The 24,793-nt window shown below is 36.8% G+C and overlaps 2 protein-coding genes across 2 annotated transcripts; both read right to left on the reverse strand.

Annotated features, from left to right (window-relative positions):
- Positions 1–4,542: 4,542 nt before the first annotated feature.
- On the reverse strand, positions 4,543–6,422 carry LOC122587769 (probable potassium transporter 17). Its single transcript, XM_043759935.1, has 6 exons — positions 6,215–6,422; positions 5,818–6,063; positions 5,631–5,681; positions 5,400–5,528; positions 4,801–4,868; positions 4,543–4,662 (listed from the first exon to the last, which is right to left on the reverse strand). Exons 1-6 carry the CDS (start codon positions 6,339–6,341, stop codon positions 4,543–4,545), a joined length of 741 nt encoding a protein of 246 aa, XP_043615870.1. The 5' UTR covers positions 6,342–6,422.
- A 3,364-nt stretch (positions 6,423–9,786) lies between these two features.
- LOC122588783 (probable aquaporin TIP1-2) lies at positions 9,787–15,235 on the reverse strand. The gene is made up of 5 exons (XM_043760980.1): positions 15,210–15,235; positions 14,511–14,630; positions 13,707–13,922; positions 12,574–12,695; positions 9,787–10,011 (listed from the first exon to the last, which is right to left on the reverse strand). The coding sequence occupies exons 2-5, from the start codon at positions 14,518–14,520 to the stop codon at positions 9,991–9,993; spliced, it is 369 nt and encodes a 122-aa protein (XP_043616915.1). The 5' UTR covers positions 14,521–14,630; positions 15,210–15,235; the 3' UTR covers positions 9,787–9,990.
- Positions 15,236–24,793: the final 9,558 nt, after the last annotated feature.

Here is a 24,793-nt window from a genome sequence, read left to right on the forward strand (position 1 = left end):
CTTACCAATGGGACACTCCCAGCTGACAGAGATCAGGCAAGAAGAATTAGAGTGAAGGCTCCACAATATGCACTTAGGGGAGAAGGCTTATACAAGAAATCATACTTGGGTCCCCTACTTCGATGTGTAGGACCAAGGCAAGCTAAGGAAGTCATTCGAGAAATACATTATGGAGCCTGTGGTCTCCACTCTGGCCCAAGAACTTTTGTAGCCAAAATCACAAGAATGGGATACTAGTGGCCCTCAATGCATAGGGACGCTGAAGAAGAGATAAGAGCCTGTGACTCGTGTCAAATACACTCCTCAGTAAAGAAGGCTCCCAAGAATGATCTAATACCTGTGACTGCAGCTTGGCCTTTCACCAAATGGGGAATAGACATCGTGGGACCATTCCCAACAGCCCCAGGCAGACTCAAATTCTTAGTAGTAGCGATTGATTACTTCACCAAGTGGGTGGAAGCCAAATCGCTAGCTACGATTAGCGGGAAACACATGGAAAAATTTGTGTGGGAGCATATTGTAACAAGGTTTGGAATCCCATAAACAATCGTTAGCGATAATGGGAAGCAGTTTTGTGAAGGAAAGTTTAAAAGTTTCTGTGAAAATCTTGAGATACACCAAAGTTTCACATCGGTGGCCTACCCACAGGCCAGTGGACAAGTGGAGTCAGCAAACAAGTCGATAGTTAAGGGAATCAAGGCAAGATTGGGAAGAAGTCAAAATGGTTGGGTAGACGAATTACATCAAGTGCTCTGGGCACACCGAACCACTCCCAAAACCAGCAACGGGGAAACTCCCTTTAGCCTGGTGTATGGGACAGAAGCAATGATCCCAGCTAAAGCTAGTGTTCCAACGGCTAGAAGATTCATAAAAAGCACGGAAAATCAAGAACAACTAAGAACCAACTTGGACCTTTTAGAAGAAAGACGAGAAGTCGCAGCCATTAAGGAAGCTGAATACAAAAAACAGATGCAGAAGTACTACAACCAGCGAGTACATAAAGAAACCTTCCTACTAGGTAGCTACGTGTTCAGAAATAATGATGCAAGTAAGGCAGAAGCCCAAGGCAAATTGTGCCCGCAATGGGAAGGCCCCTACTTAGTCTCTGAAGCCTGCGGGAATGGATCTTACAAATTAACTACACCAACGGGAGAAGAACTCCCAAGGACATGGAATGGAAGCCAACTCAAAAAATGCAATATCTGAATATGCACTACCAAATTGTTAGAATGATTCGTCTTTGTATTAACTTTCTCACATTACGGCCCACGGCCTAACATGTACAAGTGGCTCAGGCCCAAAAAAATCATGAAAATCAAAGGTTTCCATTTCATTCAAAATTCAAGCAAATTTATAATTTTCCAGTTTCATGAATATTAAGGATTTCCATACAGTCCTTGCAACGCTCCGGCTACTTGGACTAGTAATGCGAAAAACCATACATATATAAAAATTAAATTTTATACAGTCCTTGCAACGCTCCGGCTACTGGGACTAGAAGTGCATTAGCCTAATTTCTGGCATTGAAATGTGCACATACATACACACGTGAAATTCGCAAAAAGGTAAGAAAGCAATAAGAGAACTTACCCTATTACCAATCTTTGGCAACGCTCCGGCTACCAAAATAGGAATTAACATGTTCATCACCCAAATGGAATAAAGTATAAATAAGACCAAAGGTGTTAACGAACATCTTTAAAACAAAGGCAAGCAACATAACAATTGTTCAACAGCCTAACATGACACAAAGTTAACACAAAGCGCACTCAAAAGAAAATGTCTAAAGCCAACAGAGGCAACATATAAATTAAAAGGAAATACGTCTAAAGCCAACAGAGGTGACATAACTATATAAAGTGAAAAGCCTAAGAAGTAGATGGAGCTGGAGCTGAAAACGAAGTAGAGGTAGCCTCTGGAGCCGGAATCTTCAATAAGTCTTCTGCCGAGAGTCCCGAACTAGATGCTAGCTGAGTAAGGTAGGCATAAGTCTTCTTTCGAAACTTTTCCCCCGCATTCTGAAGCTCAGATATAATACCTGGATTGTACCCTTCAAACTTAGTAATGTCCAACTTAGAATTCCTAGCATGTAACTTCTCAAGGTTACGGTGAACACCCAAACGGACAACAAACTTTTGAACCTCAGCCATGGCCAAATTGAATTCAAGGCTCGAATGAAGTTTCCGGACAAACTCTGGAACAGCCTCCAACACAGCCCGCTTCTCACCAGCAAGCTCGCCTACTTTTTCTTTTAATTCACGAACCTCATCAAGGTGACACTTCTCTTTCTCACTAAACTCCAACATCAACTCCTCAATTTTCTTTTGACTATTATCATGCTTTTCTTTCCAGTCTTCCGCCAACTTCACCAAATCTCGTATCTTGCCCCTTTCACGGTCTAACTCTGCATCCACCATACCGTTCCTTTGTTTTTCAATCTGAAGTTCGGTCTTAAGATCTTCAACCTGGTGTCCGAATGCAAATGTGCCATTTCTACCCTCATATCTGTGACACTGGCACTTTAGCATTGTCACCTGTTTCCTTGCTTCACTTAGGCTCTTTTCCATAATCGTCCACCTGCAAAAATTATCATCCTGCGAACAAAAAAAAGAAAGAAGAGAAACCCAAAATAATGAAAGGTTAGCTTGTATATCCAAGTATGTATAATAATAATAATAATAATAATAATAATAATAATAATAATAATAATAATAATAATAATAATAATAATAATAATAATAATAATAATAATAATAATAATAAAATCTACCTGCCAAGACATATATTGAATAGCTATCTCACGACCGTGATCGTGGAAGGAATCGGTAGTGCCACCAGCCATCTCCTTACGATGAGAAGGCATCACCACGCCTGAAACATAAGCCGCCCTCTCCCTCCTCTCGAGCAGACCACTCTTATAAGGAACCCTAGGAAGCGTCAAAGTAAAAGGACCATCTACATCTGGGATTTCCGGAGGCTCCCAATCTTTAGCAGAAGGAATGGCAGGAAGCTCATCAACTTTGAAATTAGGAGCATAGTATCCTCCCGTGGCACTCTCCCCTTCTTCTTCCTCTTCTCCCTCGTCTTCTTCTTCCTCTTTCTCCCTTTCTCCATCTGAAAGCTCGCCAGGGAGTGTCCTCTATGCTTTAGAACCAAATAACTTGACCAGGGAAGCCCTACTTTTCCCCATACCGTAACCAGAAGTACTTTGGCCATCACTGCGAAGCTTGTAAGTTCCACCAGACGGCTCAGACAACCTTATTCCTTCAAAAACTTTAGGTTTCTTAACTTTGGGACGATCAGATATTGTCTCCCTATCTATTTTACCCTTTTCGTTTCGGACCTGATTGACTTACCACTTGTTTCTTCTTTTTCTGCTTATTTGATACGTGTCCAAAACCACTAGCACAGGCAGGCAACCCCAAAGTTTGAGACCTGCTCACACCCTCCGCCCCTTTTGCCTGAGGATCTATAGCCTGAAGCTCTTCATCATCATCCAAAAGTACTTCAAGCTCTTTAGAATAATCCAAGTCCTTAACAGTAGGCACCCGCTCGCCCTTAGGGACATCAGGAGTATAAGAGGCATTTTCATAACCTTCTAACATAAAAGTGGTAAAATCCATCACTGCAATCAAAAAATACCTTTTAATTAGAAACAGAGTCAAGATATAATGTTACAAATATGCACATATTTACGAGTTATTGCTATGAACTACACACAATTAGTCATAGTAAAGCAAACTAAAATAATTTTTGACTCCATACCCTTCCCATCCGCGCCCCAGATCAGTGGCTCCGCGGGATGATGAGCCCATGTCTTACTTAATCTAGCAAGATAAAGAATCTCCTCTGGCAATGTCATCCAAACAACCTTAGATGCCAACAGGGACTTATACAGTTCCACGTCAAAACCATCATACGGAACAGGGTCAGACATTTTCCCTTTAGTGTCAAGAACATCCTTGAACTCAAGAGCCTGATAATATCTAGGAAGCACAATCGATGAATCTACATAAAAAAAAACCTACTTTTCCAGCCCTTTAAAGAATCTTTGTAATCTGTAATACACTCACCCAACCCAGGCTCAGACCTCCTCTCCATAGAAAACCAATCCCCGGAACAACATAACTTATAGAATCTACGAAACAATTCGACTGTAGGCTCCCCATCATGAGCCCTACAACAAGCCTCAAACATGGCGATCTTGGCGGCTCCCATTGGGGTAATTTGCGAAACATGACATCCAAAATAATGGAGAACACTTAGAAAGAAAGGTGTAAAAGGTAACCGGATGTTAGCTACCTCAAACATGGCAAAATATAAACCTATCTTTCCCTGTGGAGCCTTCTTAATGGTATCCGAAGGCCTAGGAACCATGTAACCCATACGAGGAGGAAATCTGTATTTTTTAAGAAACCACAACAAGTCTTCCTTGTCTATACTACATGTGTGCAAGGCTAAATCTTTCTTACAACCACCCATAATTAAAAACAAAAGAAGATACAAACCTAGTAAATTTTAGTAGCCTAAAAATGGAGCACCCTACAAATCGGAGAAGTAGCCTACGGATCGAGCTGCTGTAATCAAGTAGCCTACGGATCGAAAATCTTGAGGAAGGCTACGGCCAATGAGTATCCTATGGTCAGTTGAAGCAATAATAGGCTACAGACGAACAAATAAAATTATTATTAATATATTAAAAAAAAAAAAAAGGGGGAGAACCTACGGCTCTTGACCCGTGAGAGAAACAAAAAGTTTTTTCTTTTTGGTTTGAAAAGAGATGTGTGAAATAGACCTCACCACTCTCCCACTTGCATCCATAGTCTTTGTGAGAGTAGTAGGCTCCAAAACGCAGTCACGCGCTCCCACTTGCATCCATAGTCACGTGCAAACAAAAAAAAAAAAGAGAAAAGGCAATACCGTAGTCTTTGTGAGGAGGGGACGAAGTATATATATTTATATATACTCACAGGCCCGAAGTGTTTACGGCCCATGTGTGCTTACGGCCCAGGAGTATGTTTACAATTTTTTAAAGTTTATGCTTGCGAGCTAATCTAGATAACTTGATAGAGTTACTGACAATATAGACTCTAGGAGGCTTCGACTTTAAAAACATAAGGGAATCAAAATTAGTAACACCCTATGGACTCTAAAATATATATTATCTTGTATACTTATGTAGATATCTCAAAGTCAATATCCTATGAGTAAATAAAAATACCCTACTACCTTAGTCTACGGCTAAAAATACCCTACTGCCTTAGTCTACGGCTAAAAACAAATAAATATACTCTATATAATGTTATCAAAGCCTTAGTCTATGAATATGTATATTACACTCTAAAAGTAGATATTATTATTACTAGCCTTAGGGTAATGACATATGATATTGTAAATACCAATAAGGGGAGTCCTCAACATCCACGCACCCATGATGGAGGAGAACAGAAAGCTTACTCGTGCAGTACCATACTTTTGTAGCAAAAACAAAACAATAAGAACTGCTGCAGAGAGGGCTTCTACCAGAGCTGAAAATTTGGTTGCAAAAAGCATAAATATAGTTGAAGCACTTTATAAATGTAAAAAATGTACTCCATCAAAAATAAATATATGAATGCCTTTGAACTTACATTTGCTGAACTTTGGAAAACGAACCCTGATGCCCTCCATTGCTGACAACACTGTACAATTTTGGAAGGGAGAAAAAACATAGGTCTTTATAAGATATTAAGATGTAACGTGGCACCCTTAATTCTATGGGAAAATAACTTTTATATCTTTCTCGTGGGTATATGATAGAGGTATATGAATGCAGACCTGAGATAGCAGGGGTGAGTATTCCATCACCGATTAACATACACATGCCGAGTGTTGCTATGAAAAATAAAATCCTCCTAGCAATCAGACTCCTCTCAATAAACATCCCAAGTCTACTTGACTTTTTAAAGCTTTGATGCAAACTATTATCATGTGATTGACTTGATGGTGAACTGACACCAGTCGAAGTAATGGCTCCAATGTTCATATGCCTGCAAAGTAGTGAATATAGAGCATATGTACCACCTGCAGAGCACATCATTCACATGTCACAATTCTCCTACCTTAAAGTACATAACGAAAAACTGTAGGAAGTTGAGGTGCTTTGAAAGCTATAGATACACACATATCATACATATACATATATAAGATGTCATAATGAGTATAACATACATACCTTCACCCTGATCATCAGCTTTCAAAGCTATACAAGCATACTTGACAACACCAATTAAACTAAGAGTCCAGAACATGATGCAGTAGATTCCCAAATAGGCTTCTTCAGTTGGAGACTTTAATGCCATTGAAGGGTACACATAAAGCGGTGAAGTCACAAGCCCTCCAAACACAACTCCTACTGACTTGTAAGCAAGCGATAGAGTGGCCCATTTATTCTTATAATTCCAAACATACAATTAAGAACATCTAAGTACTATGAAAACAAAATTCCAGCAAAAATTTACTTATTCAGAATCATGTAGCATCACTTGTCACTAACTGAACCATCATACATAATAAAATAACTATAAATCAATGAATAAAACTTTTTAGGACATATTCACCGTGGGGTTCATTTTACAGCACTAAAGATATGACACCAACTAAATCACATGTGATTGATATATTTGATTGATTTTTGTGAAATCCCAAATCATATTTTATACCAATAGTGATTGACAAAGTATCTAATACCTGACAATATGTGGGCCATGAGTTTCTGCTGCCGTCTCAAGAACGTGTTCACTTAAGCTAAGACATCTTACTTTATTAGTATCTACTTTTAGCCTTTCATCTAAACCATCCTTTCCCTTTCCAGCATGTATGTCGATCAAACTCTTGTATTCAGTAACACTGTCTGATTCAAGATCTTCATCATCATTGTCGTTGTTTGAATCACCATCCTGGAAGAACAAAGTTGGTTGCTAAGGAATCCACAGGACCTTCCTACTAAGTGAAGTTGATATAAGAAGGTGACATTAGCGTTAAAAACTTTAGCTGGTTACTTCAACGGTCGATTGAAGTTGTGGTCAATCTTAAACGGGTCAAATAAATAAGCTTAAAAAGTTATGGGTCAAGCTGGTGAATATAACATTGTACTAAGCCATCATAACATACAGTAATAGTGAAGAAAATAGACATACCATTTGGAAAATTTAGCAGCTTGCACCATGTCAAAATTTAACTAAACTTGCCAGTATCTTTTGGCTAGATGGCATTCAACTATGCGCCTTTGAAACTTCTTCATATAAATCATATTTAAAGGGTAATGAAGAGAACCCTAGCCCTACTACAACTTAAAAACATTCAACTTCCATAACACCCCACAAACATCAACAATAATTTAAGACCATCATTCACTACCCATTTGGCTGTGTGAGAGCGATATCTTCATTCTTATTAATCTGTGGTTGAGAGTGGCTCATGAGTACACGAGCCAAATAAGATGACCTCATCGATTAGTGAAGCTAAACCCACACCTACCAATGGGCCTAGATAGTAGACCAAGGGGCTGTCCCAGGTCCAGCTGACCAAAGTCGGGCCAAAGAACACCACAGGGTTCAAGGATGCTCCAGTAAATACACCGCCAGCTATGATGTTTAGCACATACTATGAAACCAATTGCGATTGCTGCAATAATTCCCAAATCTCCCTTCTTAGGAATCAACTGGTGTTGCGTAAACTGTGCAGCCCAGTTCAAACGTCATCACTATCTCAAACACCACTACGTTCGGTTCACCTACACACCGACGCAAGAGCAAAAGCTAAAGTTTCCTGCACAAATTCCAGATAAGTGAAATCAGTGTTTCATTGCGGTAGTATTGCTGTAGTCTGTATCTCATAATATCTGTTTAGATGTGATAACTTTGACCATTTAAATTATGAATGAGTTGATTCGGGTTGTGTTTTATATCAACTTGACCCAGTTTAATGATATGATCAATGATTTGAAATATCAACATTAAGAAACCAATAAAGTTACAAACCAATATTAACGTGTGATTAACGTTGTTATATCTCAAGAAAGTTACAAGATCGAGCAAATTTGATCCGACTAATCACATATCCATGCCATCCAGACTTGAAGCCTCCTATCTGCAAAAAAAAAAAAAAAAAAATCTTAGGAACAGTTAAAAATGACTAACATAACCCATTTTAATGAATACACGAAAGAAATCCACACACGAACCAAACCTTATATCACTTACAAAATTTAAATTTAAGGGGGGCAAAAAGGTTAAAAGATAACTACTATCTTTTCGAGACCCAACACTAAATAGACAATTCCTGCAAGTCACAACTTTGACACTTCATGCGTCTTGCAATTCCTTGGATAATTCTACATTCAGCTAGTCATGATTGACCCCTTTTTTATGCGCCTATAATTACATTCAAAACTTTGTAGCTTTATCTCATAAATAGCAAATCACTATTAAAAATCTGTTTCTAGTATACATATAGCATTTTTCTAACGATAGTATCACTTCATCATTTTTGGAATACTATTCAATCTAATTTACACATCCTCAACTAGATCATTATTACTAATTTTAACAAATCACTTCCGTTTGTTACCCGATCAAATCAGAGAACCAAGGATAATGAATACCAAGTAGTGCATAGAAAAAAAATCAAAAATCATACAGTTAAAGAGTTACATATTGCGCTAGCTACAAACTGGATACAATGAAGCTATATATTGAGCGACCTAAATTGATTTCGGGCTGAGATTTCGAATGCTGCGTAAACCAAAGAAGGTCTAATCAAGCTGGGATTTTGACTGCTATTTGGACATCAAGTCAGGTTGAGCTATAGACTACTATTTGGGCTTAAGCATTTTCCAAGACAGTTCAGGTCAGGTCAAGGAATGGTCTTGAGCTAAGCCTAATTAACTCATCTATACATGTTAAGTACAAAGACATTTAACATTATTAAATATTCTTTCCATATAGCCCATTTTGCACTTAAAAAGACGACCTGGTAATAGACCATAAACATTTAACTAAAACATAAATCTTACCATTCATGAAAAGAACCTCCATACATAACTTTTCCATCTAAATAGATCGTATATGTGCAAAAGTGGTAAGAGATTCACACCATGACCACGGTGACATGCCACCATTCTTATGGCATGACTTTACAGCCAATTCCAATATCCAAGTATCCAACCCTGTATATATGTTACATTATTTAGAAACCACTTACTCATCTTTTATGAACTTATCCTTTAACCAAAAAATTATAATAATTATGTGTCATGTTTCTGTTCTTAGTATATGTATACCTAAATATACTTGTACATAAGAACATATTAAAAGTAAATAATAACTGCCCGTAATTCATATCTATCCTAATTCTCAAACGATCATACAAACCTTTTCTCTTGTCAAAACGTTAATAACCTAACAGACAAATACACAAATACGATACAATGAAACAATTAAAATGATAAATGAACCCCAAAAAACCTTTACTTCAGACTATTATTCAACGGTTTTCAAGACTGCATTCTAAAAAGACCACTCATTCGCAAAATCTAAACAATCAAACATAGCGTCATGTTACCTTCTTTTAGTAAGAAAAACTCTTTCCACATATATATAGAAATTGCAATAAATAAACAAAATTTTTAAGTTCCCATAAACATCAACATACAACAATATTGTAACACCCCGCTAAAGCAGAATATACGGGATGCACATATAAGCAGAATTGCACACAGTACAAGTTCCAACACAACCAATAACATTTAGAAAGAAGAAGTACGATAGTTATTACAGCACATGGGATATACCCATAATAGTTAATATTCATAAGACAAAACAATTGTCTTAAAATACTAAAGTCTTGAACTGAATAAGCAGAGGATAGGTTGTCCTCTTCACAGCTCCTGATCTTGAATGCTCGAACAATCGCCAAGTGAGATGAGCTTAGAAGGGGAAGACTCCTATGCTAAAGATCTACTAGCCTAGCCTGAAAAGCATGTAAGTTCAAAAGGTCAACTACAAAAGTAGTTGGTGAGATTCACGTAAAGTACTATTTAGTATACATATAATAATATGTATAGTAAGAACAAGGCCATAAGATCTGAACGTTTAGCAAAAGTACTTTGTAATAGTAAGAACATGTACATACATGAACAAATATTGCACTATAAATGTAATGTCACTGCTAACCCGATTGGCCAGAACTGAACTGTAATGTAGAGATATGCTCATAATAATCAAGTACGTCAGGTAAGATCTAGATTAGAACAAGAACTAGATAATATGCATCCTCCAGAACTGAACAAGTACAAATAAGAACTAGAACATGACAATGAACAAGTACAGTAGTATAAATGTATTTAAGGATCTTGCCCATTCAAGACTTAAATACTCTTTTAAACAGTTAAAAATCATATCATAAGTATCTCATAAGTTCATATAATAGTACGTAAAATAGTTCAAGAACATTTGTACAAGTACAAAATAGGTTTCATGCTTTTCAGTCCCCGATAAAAGAACTCGAACAAAATGTACGAAAGGGGGATTAGTGAACTCACTGTGGTCTGGTACAAGCACAGCTTATAGTACAGAGAACAAGCACGGAGGTAGATAAATTATATCTACCAAAATCCAAGCACGTCTTGATGGAAGCCTAAGTATATGTCATTAATCATAAATAAGTACGCATATTAGTTCATGTGATTAATTATTCTCCGAAATGTCCTTGATCAACTGATGATTTGGTCCTCTGAAGATCTTTGAACGATTTGACTCAAAATGAGTTTGAATGAACTTAAGTACTTAAACTGGACTCGTTCTGAACGTCTTTGAACCCACACACATGTAATTATAATGTTACTTAGTTGAACGTGTCTTTAATAATGAACTTTAGCCTTAAGAACTTAATTTGATTGTTCATAGGACTTGTACTTTACTGATTACGATGAATCATGACTTTAATGTACTCGATTAGGGTTTGCACAATGTACACAGCTCTAGATCGTTTTAGGAACTAGCTTTACTGTCAAAACGTAGCCTTGAATGAGGTTAATCAGATGGTACTGAAGCTAAGAATTGATTTGGTGATTAAGTACATGATTAGATCGTTTTAAGTTTAAGTATGATAAGTTATAGGACAAGTTCGTGTTGTTTTCTGATTGCACCAGATCGTTCTAGGGTTTTGGCACAAGATCGTCTTTGCTCAAGGTTCAAGATCGTCCTAGGCTTTTGGTCAAGATCGTTTCATAGTTTCTGGTTCAAGATCGTTTCAAGTATTTAGCCAAGATCGTCCTAGATGTTTTAAGTACAAGATTGTTTCATAGATGTTTAAGTACAAGACCGTTTCATGGTTACATGGTTCAAGGTCGTTCCATGGTTACTAGGTCAAAATCGTTCCACAGGCTTAAGAACAAGAACAAGATCATTTATGATTCAAGAACACAGATTGAGCGAAACCAATCTTAGAAGATTAGTTACCCAGGAGTGTACCTAAACAACGAACCAACAACCCCAATACGACACAAGGTCAAATGAGCAAGCACGAGGTAGAAGACCTAATACGATCCTGGCTAGGATCCTTTTAGGTTCAGGATCATTTTAACCAAATCGTTCTAAGCACATAACTAGCTGCACGAGTACGATCACTAAAGTGGATATCTAAATCGATTTCAGAGCTTGGCTGAACATAGAATTAGTACATATATGCACAATAACACTAACCAATAACACTTTTAATGATTTTCAAGATCAAATATCACATGAACAAGTTGTGACTTCAAGAACATGTTGTACCTTCACTTTCAAAAATGGGTTTTGTAGGTTAAAGCATGTTATGACCCAAATTTGTTCACACAAATGTTATTAAACACATTTAGACACAAACCCATTAACTATTAACACGATTTTCATTCAAAAATTGGACCAAATCGTCAAGAACATGAACTTGAAAAAGTACACTTTCAATTTGATCAAAAACTCATCAAATGTTGTTGTTACCTGAGAAATGATTCAAGAAGTGTATTTTGATTATCACAAGGATGCTAAAAGTACAAATGATTTCGATTAAATGTATCAAAATCAAAAGATGCTCTTGTGTGTGTTTTATGGTGGCTGAGTGTGTGTTATAGTGAGAGAGTGGTGAGATGGAGAAGATGAGGAGAATGGGGTTTCTCTCTCTAACTCTCTATTTATGGTTTCCAATATTAAATTAACTTAATAAGTGCAAGGACTATTTGCGAATATTTTGAACTAGAACTTTTATGAACACGAACGTTTACAAACCGAACATTAATATTTCATCGTATTTTAATCATAAACTCGTCATATAAATCAAAATTTAAGATCAAATTGACCTTCATATAAGCACATATTTTGGTCTAAATTATGTCAAGACTTAAATAAATTGAACTGTCTAGCCGTTCTAATGGCGAAAGTACGATTCAAAGAACTTATTTAGAACATTTCTAAGACGGTTGTTACAAATATCGTCACCACATAAAACAAACAAATGAAGTAAATCTTTAAATAAAATGTATATTAAAAAAGGTACCTCATTTAATTTATCTAAGGCACTATCAATTTCTTGCTCTGGCCTTCCAAACATTCTTAAAAACATTGTCACTGTTCTTTTTTCTTCAGAACACTTGTAGAATATGATCGGATCAAACCCAACTAACAATAAATTAATAATCTTTTTTCAAAATCATTAAAAATAAATAATGACTCACATTTGTTCAACATCCCACCCTAACCCATATTTTAAGCAATCCACGTATCATTTTAGATAAGCACTTCGTAGTTAGCTTTTTCATTTACGTCTTCAACTAACGGAAGTGAGGTATATCATGATCTAAAGTCAAGCAATGTACTTTATATTTAAAATCGACAAGTTGCTTAAAAAAATTTATGGACCTGCTCATTAAACTTCATGAAACATGTTCAAATATAATACATAACCAACAAAAAAAAAAAGAACACAAATCAATCAAAAAAAGCATAGAGGTAGCAAGATGGGTGGGTTGGGTGGATTGGTAACCAGTCAAAATAGGTTAACACGTGTAATTTTAAAGGTTGGATCAGATTCTGTCACAAACTTTTGGTTTTGACATATAATTGATGCATAAAAATATGATTTGCAGATATCAATAATTAACTTTTGATAAATAAGGAATCGTAATATGATTAAAAAAATTTAAAAACCTTTACCATCAAGTATTTAGACCACCTTTTGTGACTCATCTGCATACTTATATCTCACAAATACAAATGCCCTTAAATCCCAGTCTTATTAAAATCTACGATTCCAAATAATCAAAACTTTACCAAAATAATATATAGATGTATGTGATTTTGGATAACCAAGTAAAAAAAAGAACAAAATCAAATCTTTTTTGCACATAAATTACATCTTTCTGTAAACATAAAATATATATTTCATTAATATGAAATTATTTTATGATTTTATATCATATATTCATCTGTATACACCTTCAGTGACTTGCTCATTTGACCCATTCCATCTGTTTCAGTTTTAATATTCTCAACCCTTCTGACCTAATGTAAACAAAGAATAACTCAAAAAAGTCATTTATACATAACTGGGTTGAGATTGCCATATTTCCGTATAGGTTAAGATGACGATGATAATGAATTAATGGTAATCAATAATGATAATGAAATTACCTTTGACAATATTGATACTTGAGGTCATCACCACAGGGTTCGGGGATGCTCCAGTAAACGCACCGCAGCTATGATGTTTAGCACCCACTATGAAACCAATTGCGATTGCTGCAATAATTCCCAAATCTCCCTTCTTAGGATCAACTGGTGTTGCGTAAACTGTGCAGCCCAGTTCAAAAGTCATCACTATCTCAAACACCACTGCGTTCCATTCACCTACACACCGACGCAAGAGCAAAAGCTAAAGTTTCCGGCACAAATTCCAAATAAGTGAAACCAGTGTTTCATTGCGGCAGTATTGCTTTAGTCTATATCTCATAATATCTGATTAGATGTGATAACTTTGACCATTTAAATTATGAATGAGTTGATTTGGGTTGTGTTTTATATCAACTCGTTACCCAACCTACCCCATATTCCCACTTCTACTCTTGCCGTTGGTGGGTAAATTTTTTTTTCACATCCTTACCAAGCCACCTGTTGCAAACTATAGAAGCAAGCAAGCAACCACAGACCCAAGGCATTGTGCAGTCTAAGATAAACGCTCTTAAAGAACAAAATATGGCCCCCAACAAATGCCCCAAACATGACAGCAGGGTTCATGTGACTCCCTAAGATGTTAAGCACCAACAATATCGGTTAATCAGCCACAAATAGTGCAAAAGCATGCAACATCGACGCTAAAATAAGACCGGTCACTCTGACATCAGTTAGCTTGCGTACATATAAATGTGTTAAATGGTGGAAATTTGCCAAGATGAGAACTTTTAGATAAAAGAAGCTTTTCTGAATATGTGTACTCACATATATGCATATAATATGTCACGGAAGTCAGCCCTGATAAAGTTCTTGATCGACGAAGGACTCTGCAACCTGGATTCCTCCGCAAACAGATTGTAAGGAACAAACCCAATGCCAAATTCCCTGCAAAATAGACCATAAGAATCAAATAGAGTAAACCAACATGATCCGCAAAACTCTATAATTAATTTAGGTAGAATAAATCATTTTGAAGACCAAAAGTCATTAACTAAGTTAAATTGCTCATCAAGATTGTGTTCTTCTAACCAGCATAAATCTCTGATATTAAATCTTTGTGTCAATCGCTGACGGATATGCCACAATTGTCCATTTCATCTCCAATCACCTCTGAGTTTAGAATCCTTGATTACATGGGTGAGGAATACAAACATCGAGACAAAATGTATATAATATACCCATTTCTTTAATCAAAACAATTCAGATGTCATATCTAGTAGGTTCATTTTTCTAATGTAAAACCCTTTCTATGTCTACGAATGTTGTAAACACATTTCTTTAAGTTAAATTTCATGAATTTGTTTATACTGTAATCTAAATCTAAAAAGTATGAGATGAGCATGATGGGAGAACTTAACTATTTTCTTGGTTTACAAATTAAACAAACCAAAAATGGTACTTTCATAAATCAAGGAAAATATGTTAAAAATTTACTGAACAAATTTGGTTTTAGTGATTGCTCACCTATGAAAACTCCTATGAGAACTCGTGATAAGCTTAGTGAAGATAAAAGTGGAAAACCCACTAATGTCACTACTTATAGGGGTATGATAGACTCTCTACTTTACTTAACTGCTAGTAGACCAGATATTATGTTTGCTACATGTCTATGTGCAAGATATCATGCTAATCCTAAAGAATCACATCTTAAAGCAGTGAAGAGAATCTTTAGATACCTTAAAGGTAGTCCCAATCTGGGTCTTTGGTATCCCAAAGACTTTGGATTTGATCTAATTGGTTATTCAGATTCTGACTTTGCAGGCTGCAAGATTGATAGAAAAAGTACTTCTGGAGCTTGTCAATTGCTTGGCAATAGACTTGTAAGCTGGTCTAGCAAGAAGCAACATTCAGTTTCCATCTCTACAGCGGAAGCTGAGTATGTTGCTGCTGGGAGCTGTTGTTCACAAATTTTGTGGATGCAATTTCAGCTACAAGATTATGATGTCACTGCCTCAAAGACTCCTATCTTTTGTGACAATACAAGTGTCATAGCAATCTCCAACAATCATGTACTTCATTCTAGGACCAAGCATATCGATATCAGATATCACTTCATTAGAGATCATGTGATGAAAGAAGATGTTGAACTGCACTTCATTCCAACTGAGAATCAGCTTGCTGATTTATTCACCAAGCCATTGGATGAAAACAGGTTCAATTTTCTAATAAGTAAGCTGGGAATGCTAAATATGTAAAAGGCAGTGTGATAAGTAATGATAAATTCAACCCCTTTGAATTTTGTTAAAGTTTTAAAGGCAAGCTGTGTTTGACACAGACTACTGTCTTTACTTGGTAAAAATTAAGTTAAAATGGGTAAGCTGAGTCTGACCCAGCTTGGGGGCTGTTTTTATTATTAACTATCCCAGTGCGTTTTATTATTTTGCATATTTTATTTAGTTTAACTTATATATGTTTTCCTGATCAATGAGTGAGTAACACGTGTGGAGGCAATGGACTTTTACTACAAAAGTACCTCTCACTGGTTGTTCTCATCCAATCAAATCATTTCTCTCTCTTCCCTCCAAACGGTTATTTTAAAATATGTATATATTTTGCTCGAATATATATTTCCCAAACAAATTGTATTTTTCATACTCTTATTTTTCTCTCATCTTATTTTAACCTAATCTGTGTTCTGTTCCATCAAATTTTTTAATCTTTTCCTTTTGTTCTTTAATTATCTAATTATAAATGGCTTCATCATCATCATCTCAATCTGCTAATAACTCTAACAATAACGATTCCTCATCTGAATCTGGGTTTCTACACCCAGCTCCGGTAAGCGCGTTCAAGCTTTCACCCTATGTTGTGGGTTCTGATGTAGTTGTAAGCCCGACTGATCTTGATACTAGTAGAATCAAGATCGTCAATCTTGTCTCTGCCAATGTTCATCCACCTTCTTGGGCAGAAGGTTATGATGAAATTGTTGCCTTTTTATGGCATCATCCCTTTGGCAAGATATTAATTGAGAAGCCGGATGTGGTGTACCAGGACATGCTCTGCGAGTTTTGGGCAAGCTGTGTGGTGGGTCAGACGAAGAAAGGACATGCCGTAATTCGAGGCACCATCCTTAATGGTAAGAAACAGGTATTCATTACTTTAAGAAGACTTAGGTCTGCTTTTGAACTGTCTTATATGCCTGAAGATGATTATGAAAATGTTGTCTCTTACACTGAAGCCAAAAATATTTTACCTATTTGTGGATATTCAGGTCCATTGGATTCAGTGGTTAAAATGAAATATTTAACTGGCATTTGGAATTATCTTCTAAGTACCTTATGTAAATCTTTACAAATGAAGGCAGGCAGTTTTGATCAGCCTAATGTTCTTGAATTACAACTTTTTCATTCCTTGGTCACTATGACCAGAGTAGATTATGCATGACTTATATTTAAAGACTTAGTTGGCTGAGTCAAGAATAAGACTTTTACCATACCTTATGGTAGAATTCTTGGTCTCATCATCGAAGCAATCGTTGATGGGGACTTCAGTTTGGCAACTGGCCAGACTGTGGAGTGCGAGGCTATTAATACTAATATTTTTAACAGTCCCAAGCTAACTACGCAAGGATTAACCCAAGCAATGCAGGTTTACCTTGATTTTTGCAGGAGAAGACAAAGGGAACAAGCATTAGAGGAAGTTGCCTCTCTTTCGACGTGATCTAACTCCAACACTCAATCTGCCAATCAGGAGAGTCAAGGTACCCAATCTCTTGAACCCTTAAAATCTTCCAAATCTACTCGTTCTTCTTTTTCTGAGGGTGAAGAGTTGGCCACAACATCAGCCACTCTAGCCACACCCTCAACCACCATTTCCAAATCCGCCTCCAAAAGACCCATTGTTGAGGACTTAGTACCTCGCAATGTATACAAAAAGAAAAGATCCAAGAGAAATATATCAGCTTTAGGGGTTGACAAAACAACCATAAGAATTAAAGTCTCCCAAGGTGCATTGGAAGCTGAGGAACGTTCCAAAGCTGACTCTGCCACCCAAGCTGATAAGCAAGATTCACCACACCCATCTACACTCTCCCAAAAGAGTGTAGACGAGTCAAAGGGAACAACTACTTTTGTCCAACCCTCCAAACAGGGTGAAGACATTGAAACAAAGACCTCCTCCCAAGGTCATACTGTGTCTAATCCTAATTCGCCATCATCAGCCTCCCAAAAGGTTGATGATATCACTAAAGGGACACTAGAGGATCCTGTCCAGATCCAAAAAGAGTCAGAGTCTATGCACATGTTGACTGAGGATGATCAACCAAAGGATGTTAGCATCGAACGCCTAAGTGACACTGCTCTCATCCCCCAAGCTGGTCAGAATCCTACTTTCTTACACTCTGAGTCTACACTAGCTGTCAATGCCCCTTCTAGATCACAAGGAGGGGTACAGGCCTTAATTCTCCCTCATGATACTTTGGTGACACAACACACCTCTGTTGAAGGGCAATCATTTACCCTTAACATTACACCTGCAGGGTCTGTGTCTGCATCTGTCCTTGGACAGAGGGATCCTGTAGGTTACATGGCTCTCTTTAGGGAGGTCATGTTAGCCCCTTGTGCAGCAAAGGGAACCATTGATGGTCCTCACGATGTCAATGAGAATCAAATCACTATCTCCGGAAGTGATTCTTCATTCGATGATGTGCTTGCCCATCCATTCTCAAGGGATGCTCCGATGGAAGATACCAGTGGATGTGTTGATCAATATCAAGATCAACAAATTCCCACTGGCCCTCAATCTGAATTACATGTCAATCCTTCTCAGATTGTTCAGCACATCATCATTTCTGAAAGATCTGCTCATGAGACTCATTCTCATGAGAAAATGCACCAAAACTCCCTTAGCCTCCATCCCCTTCTATATGAGCCCAATGACCCTGATTTTAAGGATTGCAGGCTGCTCTTTCCAGAGTCAGTGGCCTTAAGGCAAACTGCAAGTCCTTCCCAAGCTGCCACTATCTCATCCTTAGATATGGTAAATCTGCTCACTGAGTTCATATCAACCTCTAAGGTTGAGAACTTAAAGTTGGTTGAAGGCTTGGTCAAGATCCAAAAGGATCAGGAATTGATGGATAAGAAGGTAGAGAAGTTGTGTCAAGATCACAAAGAAACTGAAGAAAGGGTGATAAAGGCACTTCAGAATACGGAGAAGAGCCAGAGCAAGCTGACAGAGTCTCTTGATGGGTTGACTAAAGCAATGATCGAACAAAATGAATTAAACAAGAGTACTCTGGGTCAGATTGAGAATAATGCAATCAAGTTCACTAGAGATGTATCCATTGAACTAAAAAATTCTAACAAGTCACAAACTGAATTCAAGAAAGAGTTAGTGGATATGTCTAAAGGTGTACAATCTAACATGGTCAACCTTCATAATGATTTTATTGATCTACATAGATCTTGGGCTGCCAACAACTTCAGAATTGACATGATAAATTCAAGACTCAGTGGAATCTTTGCTACTCCAGTAAGCTCATTTCCTTCAACTGATGATGACAAAAAGGGGGAGAAGAAAAAGAAAAGAAGTGAAAGGAGTGAGGCTAAAATTGAGCAAGAAAGGATTGCAGTTGAGAAAGAGACTGCTGAGTATCTGAAGAAGTTGGATGAAAGGTATGCCAAGGCTAGAAGAGAAAGGGAGGCCAATGATAGAAGAATGGTTGTCTATGGCTCTAATCCAAATGAGGAAGCTGAGGAGAAGATAAAAATGCCAGAGTCTGAGTTTGGTGGTGAAAAATCTGAAGGAAAGAATGAGGAAGCTGTTAGGAAATGTGATATTGTTGAGGGGGAGGAAACCGATATTGTGATGAATGTTGTTGGAGAGATAAGGATGGAATTTGATGAAGGAGATGCTGAGAAAGGAAAGTCTTCGCAATCTGTCTCTGCACAAGCTGTCCCAGCTTCCAAAGAAGTTGCAGTTACTGATTCAACTTCTAGTGATGACACCACCACTTTGAGTCAATTTATGATGAAGAAAAGAGTATCCGGTGAAGGCTCAAGTGGTGTGAAGGTCTTGACTCAAGAAGAAAAAGACTGGGAGTTTGCTGCAGAAAGAGCTCAAGAGATGAAGGTATCCATCAAGGATGCATACAAGATGATTATGGAAGACAGGCTGGAAAGATTGAAGCTGACAGCTCTTGAGTCTGATCCTGAACTGGCCAAAGCACTTCAATAACAATTTAATAAGGAAGATGAGGAAGTGTTACCAGTTGTGGGATCAAAGAGAAAGGTTGCAGAAAGAGAAGGGAAGAAAAAGGTGGTGGTTCACTCCAAACCATCATAGAAGGTCCAGGATGTTAGGGAAAGTTCCAAAGCTCATGCTGGATGGGAAGCTGTGGATATCAAGAAAACAAAGGAAAGATTGAATCACAGAAAGTATCCACAGACCATCCTTCAAGTTATATTAAAAAGAAGGAAGAATCAATCAACTCCAAGCATCAGATGTACTAGAGAAGGCTATGAAAATACTTGGGAAACCTATGATCTTGACAAGCTGTTTGATCTAGGTTACACTGAGTGGGTTGAGCTATATGACATCATCTATAAACAACCCAGCATTCATAGAGAGACTGTCTTGGAAGCACTTGAGAAGAAGTTGGCTATTATTGTGAAAAACAAGATTGATGTCTCAAGTCTTCCAAAACCAAGATACTATGACATGGAAGAAGAAGAAACTGAAGAGCCTTTGAAAAGAAGAAGAACAAAACATGTCAAGCTTGATGGTCCTGAAGGGGATCACACAGATTTCATCAGGCAATTAAACCCCTTAGAGCTACTTAGCAATTGGCACCTGAAGCTCTAGATAAACTTCTTGGTCATTTGAATCTGTCTCTGCCTGCTAGCACTCAAGATGCAAAGTGTGGATTGCACATTACTGAGCCTGAGCATGGGATGTATTTTGCAAATGCTAGAGGGAAACTTGTATTTCAAAGAACTGCTGAGCTGAAACAGGTACCAACAATGCACCTATTTACCTTGTACAGATTCTGTGTCAATTTTTGTGAACAAGGAAATGGGTATGAGCAGTTTCTCATTGAGGAAGGATTGGATAGAAAAGTTGATGTAACAGTTGCCCCTTCATTTGAAGTTAAACAAGAAACTGTAGATATCTTAGGAAATTAAGTGAAGTGTTTGTTAGATATTCTCCTTTGAAATACTCATTATATATATTCAATCAGTTTTTCTTGTTACAACTTCTAGTCTAATAAAAAAGAACCCAAAAGATTCAAAAGGTCAAATCTGTTAGTAATATTTCACTTTGATTCCTTGTAAGCTGATAGTTAGATAAGGGTGTAGGGTTTTGTCATCATCAAATAGGGGGAGATTGTTGAGTCCCAATGCTATTTGTAAATCTGGTGATGACAAATCTGATATATAAACACTTAGTAATCTTTTGGTTCTTGTAATCTGATCTGGGTCAGACTAAGGTAACACAGCTTGCGATCTGTAACTGACTCAGATCATACTTCATATATTGTAATTATTTATCTTATGGAAGCAAGTGTTGTTCAAGCTGCATCAAATGGTTATAGCATTCAGTCCAAATCAAAGAGGAGGATTGAAGATAGAAAATCAAGTTGTTGGTGGAAGACAGTTTGGGATTAGCAGTCAGTTTGTAAACACTTAGACAGATTTGCTCTTGACAAACGAGCAATCTGTGTCTAAACAATCAGTGAAGATTACAGCCTGGATTTATTGATAAGGACGTATAACGTGACTAGGAAGGTTCCTAGAATCTGGGTTGGTGGTTTATTTACATATGCATGTCTATACTCTCATTGGATGATCAAAATGACGTGCTGCAGGTTTTGGAGACCACAAGTACGATGAAGGCACGTTCCAATATTCCCTGATCATCCAACCATAATTGAAGACGTGGCTTATTTGGACACCAAGTGAATTTGAAGCTTTTGCCTATAAAAGCTACAATCCTTGAAGGCATATGTGAGACATTCCTTTGAATCATTCTTCACAAAAAGTTCTGTTTGCTCTTATACACAGCCTCGTCTATGAGAAGTCAGCTTGGGCTGCTTCTCTTTAGAAAGAACTTATTCGATTGTTGTTTGTCAATTCATAGGGTTGTTTAGATATTGTAGGTTATCTTGTTTCCGCAACAACCCTGTAATTCTTTGTATAGATTATTTCTTAATAAAGGATTACATTTGAAAAACGCAATCAGTGCCTAAGAATGTTTATTTTCTGCTTTACTGTTTTATTGATTCTTATAACTCACATTGTTTAATATACTTATTGGATCAATTAAAACCCTTTATAAAAGAAAGTATAGGAAAAACGAAATAGTTGTATTCACCCCCCCTCTACAACTACTTGTGTACATTATACCTTGGTATATTGTTACACCTCTGGGACATACCACTTATATTCCGTTGTGCTTGTATTTTGTGAGTTGACTCAGCCCAACCCAGAGTATTTCACATCAGAAAGCTACTTGGGTATCAATCACTTGATCAGTTTGAGCCAACACCATAAGATCAACAATATCATGATCCCATCCCAGAATGAGTCGTGACCCCTTAACACACAAATGAGTATTAGATGCCCAAGACCAATTTGAAAAAACTTTATTACACAATTTATCTAGTTGTGACACACCAACATGCGACTCTAAGAAATAAAATGTACATAATTTATTTTCATTGATCACACGAAGAACCTCATTTTGTTTTGGGGATAGGTTCATTCCCTGTATATTCCAAGAAGATACGCTATACATGAGAAACCGTATGTCCGGGAGTGCTTGCCCCCTCAGTACTAGCCACAAACTCATCAGTTTCGTTTTGCACATCATATGCATTTTTAAGAGGAACACCCTTACTGACTCGATTCATGATTTAAAGGGGCTGGGTTTTCTTTAGAATTACTTGCTGAACCAGAACCCAAAGTTGATGCCCCTCCCGACTCGATAAAGGGCTTTTTAGGTCGGTAGTGGTATTGGCATATTCAACTTAATACCATCAACTTGTTTTTCAATACTCTTTGTCTTTCCTTTGTTTTCCTAAAAACAACCTGAAAGCTTTCTTCATCAACACACTCATTTGCACTTTTTTTTACTGGTTTTATATTCTTTGGGCAATGCTCATCAAAGTGACCAAAGATTTTGCATGTAGCACAACGTGGTGGCTGCTATTCATACTATACTTTAATAACCAGTCTCGAGAAACCATCCCTTGTCATATGAGGAATAACAATTACTACTTCCTTACGCATTTTGCATTCTGAATCCAACTCAATAAGTGCACATGCATAGATACTAGGCCCCCAAGATTCCAAGCATATTGTACTAGTGTGAGAATCTAGCATCAAAGGTTTTTCAATTTTTGTTGCCAACATACAATGGACCATCTTCTGTAAATGCAACCAGAAGTATAGTATGAAGTTTAACCCAAACCGGCACCTTTGTGATTTCGGTTTTATGTAGATTGGCCATAGATGTCTAAACATTCTGCAAAATAGGCATTGATCTTATCTTAAAATAGTTACCATTCTTATCTTAATAACCACTTAGCTTAAAATAATCACTATTCTAAAATGTCTTCTTTGATTACCTTCAAGAAATAAGCATTCATTATTTCGCTTTTATTATCTTTACCCTTTTCCTTATGACTTCTTATGTCATTTTTCATTGCTTTGAACAACTAGACAAGAGGTATGCCGAAAAAGACACATCTCAACTCTGCAAGGTCTGATGGATCCTTACAAAAGATCAGCTGACCGTGAGAAAGAAATCGGTTTACAAGTGAAAGTTAGTTTGGAGGCAAAAATAAAGATTCTCAATATTTTCTTGAAAGAGATTTGCATTCAACTCGGGTCCACTTAGGAGGAGCTTGGAAATTCTAAATACGAGATGATCAATTTTATTTGTTGTTGCTAACCTTCTTATTTATTTTGTTGTTGTTTGAATCTTATTGTAGATATGGCCGAGACACAATTCCACAAAAACCATAACTATTTGATTAATCTTAGTGATATCCTCAATGATTTTCATATGATACCTCAACGGAAAACCTCTTCATCAAACTTTGGATCTTCTACAAATTATATCCTCGTCAATTTCTCATGACCCTTTTTATATCATTTACAAATCACTCAAGATAGAATGTGGTCCAAGGCTCCTAATGTGCACTAGCACCGGCTGCTATAGGACGATGTTACCTGCCGATGCTGCTTGCATATTTTTGCAGGTGAAGATGGTGCAAGGGAAAGGATTTTCCGATTTCAGCTGCGGAGGAAACGAAGAAAGAAACCGACTACACACTTACCTCTAATAAGAACATTATGTAACAATAACTTTTCAAACCTTAAACTTGTGAATTACTCACCTACTTTTGTAGTTGAGAAATTTTGTCATGTTTTTCAGGTTAACAGTAGCAAGTTCGTGTAGCCAAGTTCTTAGAGCATCACCAATGGTAGAATTTGAAAAGTTTTGTTGTCAAAATTTGTGTAAAAGTATGTATGAGTTTTTATTTTCAAAAAAAAAAAAAAAAACTATACACTGCAAGTCTCTAATGGTTAGAGGCTTTTAAAATTAAATAAAAGATACTACTTTATAACAAGAATAGGTTGAAGAAACAACCAATAGATTAGTAAATAATATGTTTTTCATTTCGTACCTCATCTTAAAAATTATATTACATGTAACATTTAGCTTTTAAAAACTTTTTATGAATGGGATGTAAAGTTTTTCTTTCTAAAAAAAAACATGTTAAGTTACACCTTCTTACATCTATACTATATTATAAAGCAAATCTCCCCTGTTTACATTTTAAGTTTTAACATTTACTTTCCTAAAATGCCCATATATCAATTATATATTTACCTAACACCCTTTCTCTCTCCTCAAATCTCAACCAATCATTTTTTTTCTCTCTCCTTCATAAATCATTTATTCCTCCAATTCATTCAAAATCTTTTATCTCAAAAACCGTACTTTGATAAATTATAAAAATTATATGGGTGTTCTTAAAATTTCATGCTCTTTAATTAGAGATGTCATTCGATATACTTTCGACGAATTTTTAAATCCGAGGG

The sequence above is a fragment of the Erigeron canadensis genome, chromosome 2, assembly GCF_010389155.1.
Source record: "Erigeron canadensis isolate Cc75 chromosome 2, C_canadensis_v1, whole genome shotgun sequence".
NCBI lineage: Eukaryota > Viridiplantae > Streptophyta > Magnoliopsida > Asterales > Asteraceae > Erigeron > Erigeron canadensis.